Source organism: Amblyraja radiata, chromosome 29, assembly GCF_010909765.2.
Source record: "Amblyraja radiata isolate CabotCenter1 chromosome 29, sAmbRad1.1.pri, whole genome shotgun sequence".
NCBI lineage: Eukaryota > Metazoa > Chordata > Chondrichthyes > Rajiformes > Rajidae > Amblyraja > Amblyraja radiata.
Window position 1 is genome coordinate 16857186 of NC_045984.1, and position 14325 is coordinate 16871510.

Here is a 14325-nt window from a genome sequence, read left to right on the forward strand (position 1 = left end):
AGGGGAGAGAGGGGAGAGAGAGGGGAGAGAGGGGAGAGAGGGGGAGAGAGAGAGGGGAGAGAGGGGAGAGAGGGGAGAGAGAGAGGGGAGAGAGGGGAGAGAGGGGAAGAGAGAGAGAGGGGGGGGAGAGAGGGGAGAGAGAGAGAGGAGAGAGAGAGGGGAGAGAGAGAGGGCCGAGAGAGAGGGGAGAGAGAGAGAGAGAGAGAGAGAGAGAGAGAGAGAGAAAGAGAGAATGGCCTGGAGCAACATCCCAAACAAATCAGAAAAAGTAATTACACAGTTCGTACTCATATTATCACAATATACAGAATACAGCTTTTATTTTCATACTAAATTTGGAGTAACTTAAAAAAAGACATTCAACGTATTTAAATAAAAAACTTTACACTTTCAGGCTACACCCAAGGAATATTTCTTTAAGCTCTATGACAGAATTATTATTTTTTTTAAATCATATATTTTTTTTAAAAGATGAGATGCAGGTTTGGTAATCGAAGTAACCAAATTAATAAAATAAATATAGTTGCAGACAGTTCTTGTCGTGCAGGAGTTATTTTGATGGGCGGTTTTAGGGAGGGTGGTGGAGGAGAGGGCGATAATTGAATGCTCATCAAAATTTCTCGAGCAAATTTCAAACCTTGGATCCCACCCTATGATAGAACCTGAGAAAATACCCATCGTCCATTACAGTACAGCATGTCATTACACAATGATAACAGTAAGGCATTGCATCATTCAGCCACAGCAAGCAAACACAAGGCTTTGGGATCTACTTGACCTGGTTTCCTTTCCAGTACTTGAGCTCCAAATGACATTGGAGAAACAAAATAGAAAGGGCAGATACAGTCTCTAGAATCTAGCATGTTGAAGAGTTTAAAAATAATTTTAAAATCCCAGTTATTTAATTTCAAATTCAGAACTTTGTTGTTTTATATTTGATACTTGAACAATAAAGGTATTTATGCAGACAATCAGGGCAGCAGGTAGCAATGCCAGAGAGGGCAACTATGACTATAGAATGGGAATTAGATTCTTGGGGACAAAGATTTTATGCATTCATACATCACTCCTTTCTTCTATGTCTTTAGCAGAGGCGTTAATCCATTTGTAGTAATTTAACATAGGCCCATGTTAAAATAGGAAAGAAACAGGAATGTCAAACATATTCAGCATCTGATCACTAACACTGACATCACAGATCACATAAAATGCCAAAAAGTTGCTTCTTAAACAGCTTGGGATATATGTTGGATTGTGGACAGGCATTCTCAAACAGACTCATACTCAGAGCCAGGATCCACCCTTCCTCCTGCATAACTACAAAGGGTAGTGGTGCTGACAGAACTGCTGGGTCATATGTCTGTTTCCAGTCTCCAAACAGACGCTGTACCACACACTCCCTTTTCTTATACATGTCTACAAGGTATTTCAAGAGATTTAAGAAAATTTCACAGCTGCCAACACAAGAACCAGGTCAGCATTATCCAGCCATGCTTGTGAATTTCTTTCTAGCTTTAAATTAATTGCCTTTAAGGTAATTCTTACAGACTTCAACAGACTTCTGTTGGTGGTTTTTCTGTTCCACATAGAAGCCTTCTGAGATATTCCGTGGTCTTGCTAGGTATAAGCTATTGGGAGCCACAGAACAGTGCGGTCAGATCATGGGATTCTGTCCAAGGTTGTGTGTCCAGTTTTGTTAATCCTGCTGCATTATTTTAGGGAGGGGGGAGTGGGAAGTTGGCAGAGAGATTGGGGAATTTATGTTGGGAGGAGGGGAAGATAAGATGCAGGAGGGTCCCCCACAGAGGAAACGCAGAAAGTCCAACATAAACGCAATGTTCTGCTTTTGAAAGGATTAAATATTATGCTAATGAATATGGTAAATAACATCATTCATCAAGGTAAAAAAAAAACTTTAAAATCAAAAATATATTACAGATAATTCAGAATTTCACTCATCAGAATGATTCTCACAAAATTAGCTTCAAGAACTGACAGAAACAGTTTCCACAGATTCCCAAAGCCCTGCTTTTATTCCAAAGCGCATTATTATAAATACAAGTCTCCAAACATTCCCAAGCTGCCAATTGTGTAGAGTAAAATCCTGTAATCTTCACATGCTCCCTATTTTGCTTGTGTGTTTTATAATTTAAATGTTGCCTGTTGGATTTCTTTGTTGTAAAATTTATAAGGTTGTGCAGCAGTCAAATGAAAGATATGAAACTTAAAACTGGAAAAAAAAAATAATGGGCAGGAAATTTCAAAGTGTACAATAGATGCATAACAGTTCTCAATTTCTTTGGATTTTTCAGTATAAAAAAAACTATGTATTTTGGACTATGCTGATTAATTTAGTGGTTTTATTTACAACATGATTTACCAATAGCCCAAAGTGCAATTTTTATATTATCTTTTTCCCTATACCCAGCTTCAGATTCGATGCACACAAAGTATGGAATGTTCCCTCGGTGCTTTGGCAATGTATTACGCACAACATGCCACCTTACAACTAAGCTCCTTTGCTTGGATTTTGGAATAAAGAAGGGAAACTCATGAAACACAACAGTTAATTTTTTTTTAATCCCGTGTAGCTTCCACACTTTCTCAGATGTTAAATAATAATTAGGAAGGCTGAGAAACTTTAAACACAGGAGGTGCAGCAATGCCATCAATCCCAATAAAGATCATTTTCCAAATACATTGACTCTCCTGGTGTTGCATCCAACTGTATCTCAAAATCTCTCAGTAGTTTCTACCTCTCACATTGCTTCAGACAGGATCTTACAAAACATTGTCATTCTGAGCTAATAGCTTTATTTTCTGGTCAAAAATAAAATGACGACTCATCAGTTTCTACTGCTAAATGATGAAATTGTTCTGACGATGGGTCCTGGATCTGAAACATTAACTGTTTCCATGGATGTTGTCTGACCTGCAGGATGTTTTCAGCATTTTCTATTTAGTGATTTATTTATTATGCATTTTATTGTGACTTTAGGCTGCAAACACTAAGATTTTCTAATCATTCCTAATAGCCTGTCCACTTTTCACGTGTAGTCAGTTTTGTTGCACCCCCTGCAAAATGCCCATTTGGTTTTTTCAGATCATTCAAGCTGATTTTTCAGTGAAACTTCCAAATGATAAACTGTCAATGTGAATTAAATGTATTCATTGTAAAATATGATATAAATACACTAGACAGTATTTCTTGTGATCGCAAATTCTCATGTCACTGTATGCCAGAGAAAACATTTCAGGCTGGAGGGAGATTCTAAATGAACGTGATAAGGAATAAGATATTAATTTTAAACTGTGGTAGCATTTCGAACGTTTGATTACATTGGGATATGAAGTGGAGGGGCAAGATTCAATTCCCAGGATTGGGTAAAATGTACAACATTTTAAAAGGTTAGACTATTTTCAGAATTGAAACAGAAATTAATTATATTAATTGCTATTTTGTGATCAAATCAACCTCATTCTTTCACTTGGTGTTAGGGAGTATGAAGCAACACTTGGTGCTTTTAGTGACCAACAGGGGGAGATCAACCCTATAATATTTCCAATGTATTGTGCCAATGTTAGTATAAAATACTTGGAAATAGCTTGTAATGTTTCAGTTTCTGGATTCTAACAAATCAAACATTGTTAAAGGTTATTAAATGTCAGTCATTATCAGTGCACATTATGGTAAACCAGGATTGGGAAAAGGTTAGCTTAACAGTGTGCAAAAAAATGTTTTCGCTAATCCATCTAAAACTCATTAGAAATAATAAAAATTCCTCAACAGAAATGTTTTCTGAATTACTATTCATGTGGCGCCAGTAAATAAAACCTAGCAACTACTTACAACTGCTAAACGGGTTCATTAGTGATCTTCCAAGGAACCACAGCTGAAACTATGCCAAAACAGAGGCTTTTAATAGTTATGGAGCATGTTTACACTACAGCTTAATTTTAAAGGTGAAATATAACTCTGGAGTTGGAGCCAATCTGATTCTGGAGAGAAACATTCAAATACCCTGGAGGAGGCAATCTCCCATCTGATGCTGATCAAATATAAAGTGACATCAAACTCAGTTTCCCCAAAGCCTGGGCAAGCCTTGTTCAGCCTTCTGATCAAATGAATTGGCATAGATTTAAAATGTTTAAACCGAAAGCGGCTGCATGTGCTGGTAAAGCAATCCTGACCACATTTAGCTGAAGGGGATGTATTCAGGATCATGTGATATTAGCACTGGTGGATACCACATGATCATCATTCGTCACTTCCTCCAGCACAGACTTGTGGGTTCCAGCCCCCGGGAGCCCAATTGTAATTGGCACTGCCCTGACTTGTATCCACCCATTTTTGAAATAGGGCCGTCAACTTTTCAAAACTATTCTTACGTCTCATGGGATTAACGATAAAAAGTGTGCATTTTTCATTTTCTTGAGTAATTTTATTTATTGTTATCATTGAGCATTATGATGTATCTCCGCCTTTATCACATCCTTAAAATGTTCAAGGAGTCAGAGAGCAAAACTGAACATATTAGTCAAGCTTTGTTCATGTATCCTAATGTCTTAGTATCCTAACATCTCTTCAAATAATTTACAATCAAATTTTGTCTGGTTACAAAACGCATGGATGTGCTGGGGTGGGGATAGATTACCACATGAAAGGTGCTATACAATGCAAGTTGAGATGATCTGTTTGGCCAGTTTGTGGTAGTTGGTATGAAGAAACTCTCCAAAGCATGCTTGGCCAATTTGGTGACCCTATACCCAAAGAAGCACCATGACAGACTGAGGCAGTTACCTGTCACAGCATCTGCTACAAGTGCGGTGCTGGCTGATCAACAGAAATCTGAAAGTTCATCTCATGGTCTGCAAATCAAATGAGTTGGCTGGGGTAAATGTGATTTCATGATAGATACTTGGATGAAATAGCTCCTGCAATGTATAGGTGAATCTAATTATTTATTACATATTTAGGGAGAGGAGGAAGTAGAATCTGCAGCCACCAGAGCCGCTGCCTCAATTCGTTTTTTTCAGCTGCCCTGGTTCAAATCTGACCTTAGGTGCTGTCTGCAGGGAGTTTGCATGTTCTCCCTGTCACCACGTGGGTGTCTCCAAGGCGTTCTTGTTTCCTTGCACAGTACAAAGATGAGCGGAGTGCTAGGTTAATTGGTTGCTGCAAGTTGTCCCTAGCGTATTGGCGACTGTTAGAATCTGGGGCTGAGAAATAGTGGGAATGTGAGGTGAATAAGATGAGACTCATGTAGGATCCGGGTATATGGTTGTTTGGTGGTCAGTGTGGATTCCACACAGTGGCTAAAGAGCCTTTTTCAGTCTGTACGATTCCATTTCTCTAAATAAATCTTTTGGTCATTACCATCACTTTTAGTTGCCAGAACTTTCTGTTTATGTTAAGTCTATGCAGTTACAGTGTTTGACGTGAGACCCATGTTCCAACTAATGAAAGATGGTTTTGTTTTGGGACTGAGATTGGCGGAGTCTTCCTCAACACACTGGAATCCATCACCACACACTGTGGAGAAGGTAAACACCCCAACTTCATTTAAGCAAAAGTGGATGCAACAGCTAGGTGTCTGGTATATGTAGATCTTCCTCAGGATACACGTCTTGTGCTTAAAGAGAAAAAGCCATTCACAACCTGGGATCCAACAGCACCAGAAACCCAATTTTTAGTTTCCTTCCGTTATCAAGAAACAAAAAGTTCAACCGACAATTTAAATGTTAGTGTATGGCTTCAGTAGGTTGAACGCACCAAGGGGGTGGTTATGATAGGAGAGCATAATAAAATCAAGATCAAATAAAACAAATTGCCAGAACAGGAAGGAAAGCAGGCGGAACAGTTTATAATAATCCAGTGATTTGACATAGCTCCACAGGGATAGAGATTGGATGGATTAGGTCAAGGGAAGTAGAAAAGGAGAGGTTTAATATATTATATGTACATTTGTAATTAATTACCCCCATTTATGTGGCTATCCACGAAACTCTCTGCTCATTTAAAATCTACTAAGGCCAAGGGGCACAAGTATTTCCAAAGGATATGCCTCTCATCCTGACTTCAAGTTATAGCTACTCAGCAAGTCCAGTTTAATGGTGCATACATTTCTAGACCTCCACAAGTACAAAAGAAAGAAAAACTGATGCTGTGTTTCATGAGAATTCCAAATACAATGTTAGTCTATGATTTATATGACAATTCATCACTGCTCATTGGGATAAAAGGAAGATTACAATTACCTAACGGGCCTTTTAATTTGAACACCCTCAAATGTACCACATTCCTGCATAAAATATGCATCTATTTTTTTGAAAAAATTCCAAAGTAGTTTCCCTATAACTGAGAAACCATATTTTAAAACAAAAATTTAAATATAAAGAGAGCTACCAACCCCTTTCATAGCACACACCTTGTTCAAACACATTTTATACAACTCCCAAAGATAGCTTATTGGAGAGCGTCTATGCCGTGTATGAAAATGACAAAATGTTCTGAACCCAACATAAAATTGAGCTTTGACTTGGTATTTTGACCTTGCTGACTATTCACTAACCAGAAATGCATGCAGAAGGCATATTCTGCAGCTAGCTGTGCCTGCTACTGCACACTGAAATCTGTTTTAGTGCAAAAGGAAGGAATGTGGTAAAGATTGCCTGTAGTGGTGTCTAACACTCTTTTCCCTCTAAGCTCTAACACCTCCTTTTTCATACAGTGCTGAAATACACAACCTGCCCCACAAGTTCACTATCAAAAAGTAAAGGTCAATCCATTAAATAAAATCTCATTAAGTGAAATACATATTATTTACAAACCCACACTAGGACTTGGTAGCCAGAACGATACACCCAATGTTGCTTCAGTTCGCCGTATGAGACTAGATATGATTCGGAGGGAAATAGCCCTACTACAGCAGGTTTTGTGCCACAGCTAAACAATCAAAATACCAGGCAGATGAAGAGGTCATTCAGTTGATTACTCAATAGAGATTGTGAGCTTTCCTCCCATTATAAGCTCTATTATTGAAAGTTAAGGGTTTAATTACAATATAATTGTAAAAATCTTGTTCGAACTCTCCCCTTCTAAACGCCCACTTATCGTTAAAACTCAACTTTCAATAAAGGGTCAGTAAACTCTCCTAATCCAACTGTGCTAGGATGATATGAAATACTTTTGTAGGGTGTGTTTGGCTACCTTTGGCATTGTACTTGGTAGTAATTGTTTTACGAGAATTTGAGTAGTCATTACAGAAATATGTTTCATCTTGGAGGGTCACAATCAAACTTCAACAATGGTCTTCACCTTTTCTTGGCTGGGTGCATTCTGACAAAACCAAAATTGTTTGAGGGATGTCAGTCCAGGCAAGTGTATTGTGTGGCTAACTTTAGTTAGTTGAAAGCAAAATCCATGTGAATATTAATGATGAATTGGGATCAAATATATTTTTTCATAACACATTAGGCCTTTAGGATTTCTCAGTATCTCATGATTTTAAAGAGGGAAAACCATAAAATTTACATTTTCTGCCTTAAACTTAAATAAAACCTGATTTCTTAAAGTCACTTTGCAATCTCACTATTGTTTCCTCCTTTCTCATATGGACCAAACTGATCAACACTGGGCGAGGGCTTTGTATGACCCAGCCCAAATTAAGCTCTCGGCTATAAGTGCAATGAGCTTAGAGGGTCTATATAATTATTATGTTACAAAATAGAATTAGTAGTTTTCTCACCCTTTCCCTTTCTCCATATTTGATTGATTAGGGATATCTCTTGTAAACATTTTTACAAAGGGTCCTGATCCATGTATGGTGGAACCCTCTGTATAAAAGTGCTAGGCCTTCCAAATTTATTGCTCACCTGAAAAGGTATAAGCCCTTCCCATACCATCTCACTCCCGAATCCTTTCAAATTCGCTACTGTCACACACACCATACATTCAGTAAACGCTCTTTTAAAAATGACTAAATTCTTAGATTTCAAACAGTTTGCAAAATTAGCAAAAGGTTTTTGTTTTAAAAATAAAAATGACTTGGAACCTGACTTTTGAAACAAAAAGCTACATTTTCTTTTAAAAATTCTTAAGAAACTTATTTCACCATCATTGTTCTCGTTACTGCTGTTCCTGTCCTGTGTTTGTACTGTATAGTCATACATTTGAACATTAAAAAGAGTTACTTACACCAAACTATGAATTTTTTCAAAATCATAATTTAACGTTACTTTCTAGTTGATTAATATTAGAAGTTGACCAATGCTAATACTGGGAACCTATGGCATTGTCGAGATAAGTACCTGTATTAGCCTTCGTCGCTGATACATTTATCAATTAACAGAATTTGCACTGACAGTCAGCAAGCATCTCACTTTGTACCATGGATCAATACTCAGCAGTAACCAGTGCTTGAAGAGTGTAGCATAGATCAACTCCCACTTAAGATTCTAGCAGTGATTTCCTTTGTCTAAACTGTAAAACAAGAGGTCTAGCACTGTTCTACTAAGCTATTTCTGAATTAAAGTAAAAAAAAATCCTTCTTGCCCATTTTCGTTTAAAAAGGATGAGGAACTACTAATAGAAGAAGATTTGTGCCCCTTTACCTTGCCCGTCCCACCCATCTTCCTGTTACCATCATTTGGTTTAGCTTTCACACAATTGGCTTTTGCTTTCCGCAAATAAATCCTCATTTACATTCAGCCTCTCAGACTCTTCATTCACCAAAACCTTGGAACAATTTTCTTCAGGTTGGTCGTCAAAGTGCGGCGGGTTGCTGTTTTCTTCCAACTCCATGCTTGTGTTGGCGCCCTCTTCCAGGTTGCCCTCTCCGCAACCAGGATCGTTTGATCCTTCGGACACAAGGCCGCTGGTGTCCCTCACCCGAGGCTTGCGCCCTCGTGTGGAGGGGGTGCCATTGCAGCCATCCTTTTTAAGGTGCCTGTGCAGGTGGTCTGAGCGCACGAAGGTCTTGAAGCAGGAGTCGCACTGGTAGGGGCGGAGGCCTGTGTGGACGCGCATGTGATTCTTCAGGTCGTAGTTATGCGCAAATGCAGCCCCGCACTCAATACACAAGTAGGGCTTCTCTCCCGTGTGCTTCCTCATGTGAACTTTCAACTTGTCCTGTCTGTGTAACAAAACAGAAAGGTTAGAAAAGCAAAGAGTTTTCAACACAAACCTAAAAGAAAGTGATCAAATCTCTGGACTATCTATTTGACAAGTTTCATTTGATCCATTTACTCCTACTTTACACCATGAAGATGGGCTTCAGTCTTCCCTTTAACCCAATTCCGCAGACTCAGCATCAGAGTTGAGGCATGTTACATGAGATGATTAAATTCTGCGGCTTTTCTAAACAATAAAGTTTGTTGGGCCTGTTAAAGGATGACATCACATTAATAAAAGTTTGATAAAATACCAGAAATTCCAGATAATAATGATTTAAGAAAATTATTTTAATAGACAATAACTAATATTCAGAGTAGAAGGGCAAAGTTGAGATGGGACCACCATCTCAATGTGTGAATGGGGAGAGGTATTCTGACAACAGGTTCACACAGAACATTACAGTGGTGCAGCTGATAGAGCTGTTGCCTCACAGCACCAAAGATCCAGGTTCAAACCAGACCTTGGGTGCTGTTGTGCCGATTTTGCACATTTTACCTATGACACATGCGATTCCTCCCACATCCCAAAGATGTACGGGATTGTAGGTTAATTAGCCTCTGTAAAATTGCCCCTAATGTGTAAGGTAGAACTAGCGTCAATGGGTGATCGATGGTTGGCTTGGACTTAGTGGGCCGAACAGCCTATTTCCATGCTCTATCTCTAAAAACTAAATTACTGAAACTACAATTGACTGCTTGTGCAAAGCCTCCAACGGCACAGTAAGCAAGATCTCTGCCCATATTTCTTCCACTTGACCTGAATATTCTTGATCTCAGGCTTTTAAGTTTTATCTGGCCCTTTAAAAATGTTTGCCAGTTTGAGAATTACTGAAGCTGCTGCCTCACAGCTCCAGTGACCAGTGTTCAATCCTGACTCGGGTCCTCTCTGTATGGAGTCAGCCCAATTTCCCGGCTTTCCTCCCACATCCCAATAAACATGTGGGTTGGTTAGATTAATTAGTCACTTTCATTTCCCTGCAGTGTGCAGATGGCTAATAGAATTTGAGGGAAGGGAGGCATTAATGGGAATGTGAGGAGAATAAAACAGGTCGGGGTAGAATTTGTGGAAAAGTGGGTGTTTAATGGTTGGTGGAGACTATGTGGGCTGAAGATTTTTTTAAGCAACGTAAAGTCTCCTGGAGAAATGCAGGATGCAGTCAGCTACCAGTTCACAGGCAACACACTGGCAGATCAGCACAGTTAAGTCAGGAATTCTCTTCACGTGTAAATGAAAACTCAAGCTATCAGAATAAATAGAAGCTGCAGTTCCAAATGAATTTCTGGAGACGCCTATGGGTAGAGATAATTAATCTAAGTAATTTGTACATAGCCCATTCTCAGTAACATTTTACAGTTGACTGTATTCCAATGACTTCTGCAAACATGGTTGAACAATACAATGGCTTGTTCCTCGTCTCCACCCGCTCTACCCTCTAATAGGCACGTTTTCTCAACACATGGGAGTAAACATTGCGTTATGTTACCAAACCGGTCACACATTCCTGCCTAAGATCCTTACTCCCACATTGTCTTGACTCAAAAATTCAGTTGTTGATGTGACAACACTAGAAATATTCTTTAGATCATTTCTTTCATTTTGCTGGATTTCTGGTTCTGGGCATCATGTTGAATAAACAATTGAGTCTCCAGAAGGGGGAGGAGTTGTACAGTTTGTCTTCAATAAAGCTCCAGAAAAAAAACTATTTAATTCATTAAATTTTATTGCTCAACTTGTTTGGTGAAATCGGTGCCCACGAAAATGTTCTAAATTACCAGTAAATGGCGGTTCGGTGGTGCAGCTGGTAGAGCTGCCAACTCACAGTGCCAGAGACCTGTGTCCGATCCTGATCTTGGGTGCTGTCTATGTGGAGTTTGCACTTTCTTCCTGTGATACGTGGGTTTCCCCTGAGTGCTCCAGTTTCCTCCTATAGAATTAATGATCGAAGGTCGGCATGGACTCGGTGGGCAAAGGGCCTGTTTCCATGCTCTCTCTCTATGTACAACACTGCTAAATCTCAGATGGACCCAAAAAGCTGGAGTAACTCAGCGGGGACAGGCAGCATCTCTGGAGACAAGGAATGGGTGACGTTACTGCTTACTCTTGGCTACGTGTCTTACGATAAGATACAACTTTATTCATCCCAGGAGGGAAATTGATCTGCCAACAGTCATAAAAAACACAAAATACATAAAGATGAAATTAAAGTGACGAGTGGAAAGGATTGGGATGTGCAAAGATTGGGGTCAGGGGGAGGGGAGTCAGTCTCAGTCTACCCCACGACAGAAGGGGGAGGAGTTGTACAGTTTGTCTTCAATGGGACCTTTAGGAAAAAATTTATCTTGTGAAGTACCAGTTCTCTTCAAACCATACTCGAATTCCCTCCAGTATGAGCAGTAGAATGCAACATAATCCCTTGATCAGTGTAGGACAACACACCATAAAACCAACTGCTCCAAATCCATCTCCACTCCGACTGCTGGTTATAAACACTAACGGGAATCAGCAACTTCTCTGGGGTTGTGTGAGACAGTTTTCTGATTGTTGGCACTTTCGCTAGACCTCACGCAGCTAATGTTTACCACAACAAATCTGACAAGAAGCACGCCAATAAGAGCAAATCTATTCATCAGATGAAGACCACACTATACAAAATAATACAAGCATGAGAAAACATGACTTATTCCACTCATTCCATAATAATCTGAATACCGTTATTGCCTGCATATTACAGCTAAAAATCTTGAATTGAACTGAATGGGACCGTCACTCAGAGTAGAGATTGAAGCAATGGAGATAGCAATGCTCTCTATCCGCCCCCCCCCCCCCCCAGGTATGTTAAAGATCATGTAATTTTCATTCAAAGATTAAATTAAATCAAAGTTTAGGCATGATTGTAAGAATTCTAAAATATTCCGATAATATGACACATGCTTCACTGATTTATGAAAATAAGATGAAGTTTAGAGAAAGAGCGGAAACAGGCCCTTCGACCCACCGAGTCCGCACCGACCAGCAATCTCCACACACTGACGCTATCCTACGCACACTAGGGACAATTTACTATTATACCAAGCCAATTAATCTACAAATTTGTACATCTTTGGAGTGTGGGTGGGAACCGGAGATCCCGGAGAAAACCAATGCAGGTCACGGGAAGAATGTACAAACTCCGTACAGACATGCAACTATCACCCGTGGTCAGGATCGAATTCGGGTCTCTGGTGCTGTAAGGCAGCAGCTTTACTGGCATGCCTCCGTGCCAGTTAAAGTTTATTTTCGGTAGAATGCTAATACTAGTAATGATATTCTCATTCAGTTCTGCACCCAATTAATGCATTGAACGAGCAATTCCCCAGAAAGTCTTGACTGTGAATCCTCCATTGCGACTCATATCAATATGATTCAATAAAAACAGAAAATGCTGGAAACACTCAGCAAGTCAGTCAGCAATTGTGGAGAGAGAAATAGAGTTAACATTCAGGTTGAAGACCCTTTGTCAAAACTGACATTTTGTTCCTCTCTCCCCAGAAGCATCCCAACCCACTGAGAATTTCCAGCATTTTCTTCAGGTTTCTAGCATCTGCAGCATTTTGATTTTCAATAGTACACAATATTTGGATGAATGAGAAGGTCCGTCCGGTCCACAACATTGGCAATAATTGTCCTTCCACAACGGAAGCTTCTTAAACAACATGGACACAGTACAGGCCACATAATGGTGAATCACAAGACAAGTCACCCGCTAACCCATTCGTAGTCTAGAGAGCCAAGGTCAGACATTAGGCAAGGGAATAACAGAAAGGTCCCAATACAGGATGGAGTTAAGATTGAAAGAACAATGTTAGTGGAGTCGTTTTCTGCAGACATTTCAATAATTCTGGGATGACTGAAAAGGCACAAATTCTGAAGACCTCATCCATTTTCACTTTAAGCAAAGAGGAGAAATCAATTCATGTTGCCCGATGGGAAACGACTCAACAGGTATTTCACTTTTGGTCTTGGACTAATCTGTTGCAGAAAGCACACTCAACATGGCATCCACATGAACCATAAGAGATAAGGTCAAAATGGTGTGATGAATCCAGGAAATAGGCAGGGAACATAACATGAACATGCACAGAACATCATATTCACCGTAACAAATAAAGGAGGGGTCTTAAAAAGTGGCCCAAAGAAGTAAATTATGCGTACTTGAAGCAAAAGACAAGGCTGATTCCATTGTAAATATTCTCAGCCAAAGATCCGAGTTGCTGCTTTATCTCAGCTTCCCCCTGAAGTACCCATCATCATAGTTTGAGAGATCATTTTTAATCCACAGCCGTTAATATCAGTTCTGATCTGAAAGTGGAAACTTGCCAACAAAAAGCAAACAAACAGAGTGCTGGGGTAACTCAACAGATCAGGCAGCATCTCTGGAGAATGTGGATTGACGACATTTCAGACTGAAATCCAAGGAGGGCAGAGGTATCTGCTGATCGAAAGACAACGGATTTTGTGCCAGGTTTAAGGACTGGATCTTCAAAAAATATATTCCTCAGTTAACCAAAAGCTGTGCTGCCTTCACTTGTAAGTGTCTTCTGAGGTATAGACGATGATCCTCATCTTCCACGATCTGGCCACGAACATTTGCGGTCGGAGGGTAGGATGTAGGATGTTAGCGGGGCTGGAGGGCTTGAGTTATGAGGAGAGACTGGTAGGCCGGGAGTATTTTCTTTGAAGCTAAGGAGGCTGAGTGATGACCTTATAGAGGTGTACAAAATCATGAGCAGCTTAGATAAGATGAATAGTCAGAGGCTTTTCCCCAGGCTTTGTCCTGCCCCATCTCTCTTCCAGGTTTCTTTACCCGTCCCCCACCTCTCCCACTCAACCACAATCATTTTTAAGAAGGGTCCAACCTGAAACATCACATCCACATTCACCAGAGATATTGCCTGATCTGATGAGTTACTCTAGCACTTTGTGTCTTTTTTTGTAAACCAGCATCTGCAGTTAAATGTCTTTCATTTTCTTTTAATCCACTAGTTACTAAAGGTGTAGTAATGACAGTCAGTGGAGTGATATGCTTCCCCTGTGAAATGTGGGGGATGAGGGAGGGTCAAGTGTTGCTGATGACTACATTTGTAGGAAATGTGTCCAGCTCCAGCTCCTCT

The 14325-nt window shown here is 39.8% G+C and overlaps 1 protein-coding gene across 2 annotated transcripts in view; it reads right to left on the bottom strand.

Moving 5' to 3' along the window:
- Window positions 1-295: 295 nt before the first annotated feature.
- The window catches only part of zbtb7a (zinc finger and BTB domain containing 7A), a 148136-nt gene continuing 134106 nt past the window's right edge, over window positions 296-14325 (bottom strand). For both annotated transcript variants that reach the window (XM_033046696.1, XM_033046695.1), the window contains one exon: window positions 296-9134. In XM_033046696.1, the coding sequence (XP_032902587.1) occupies window positions 8654-9134 (481 nt within the window). In that variant the 3' untranslated portion in view covers window positions 296-8653. The remainder of the gene's footprint in view (window positions 9135-14325) is intronic.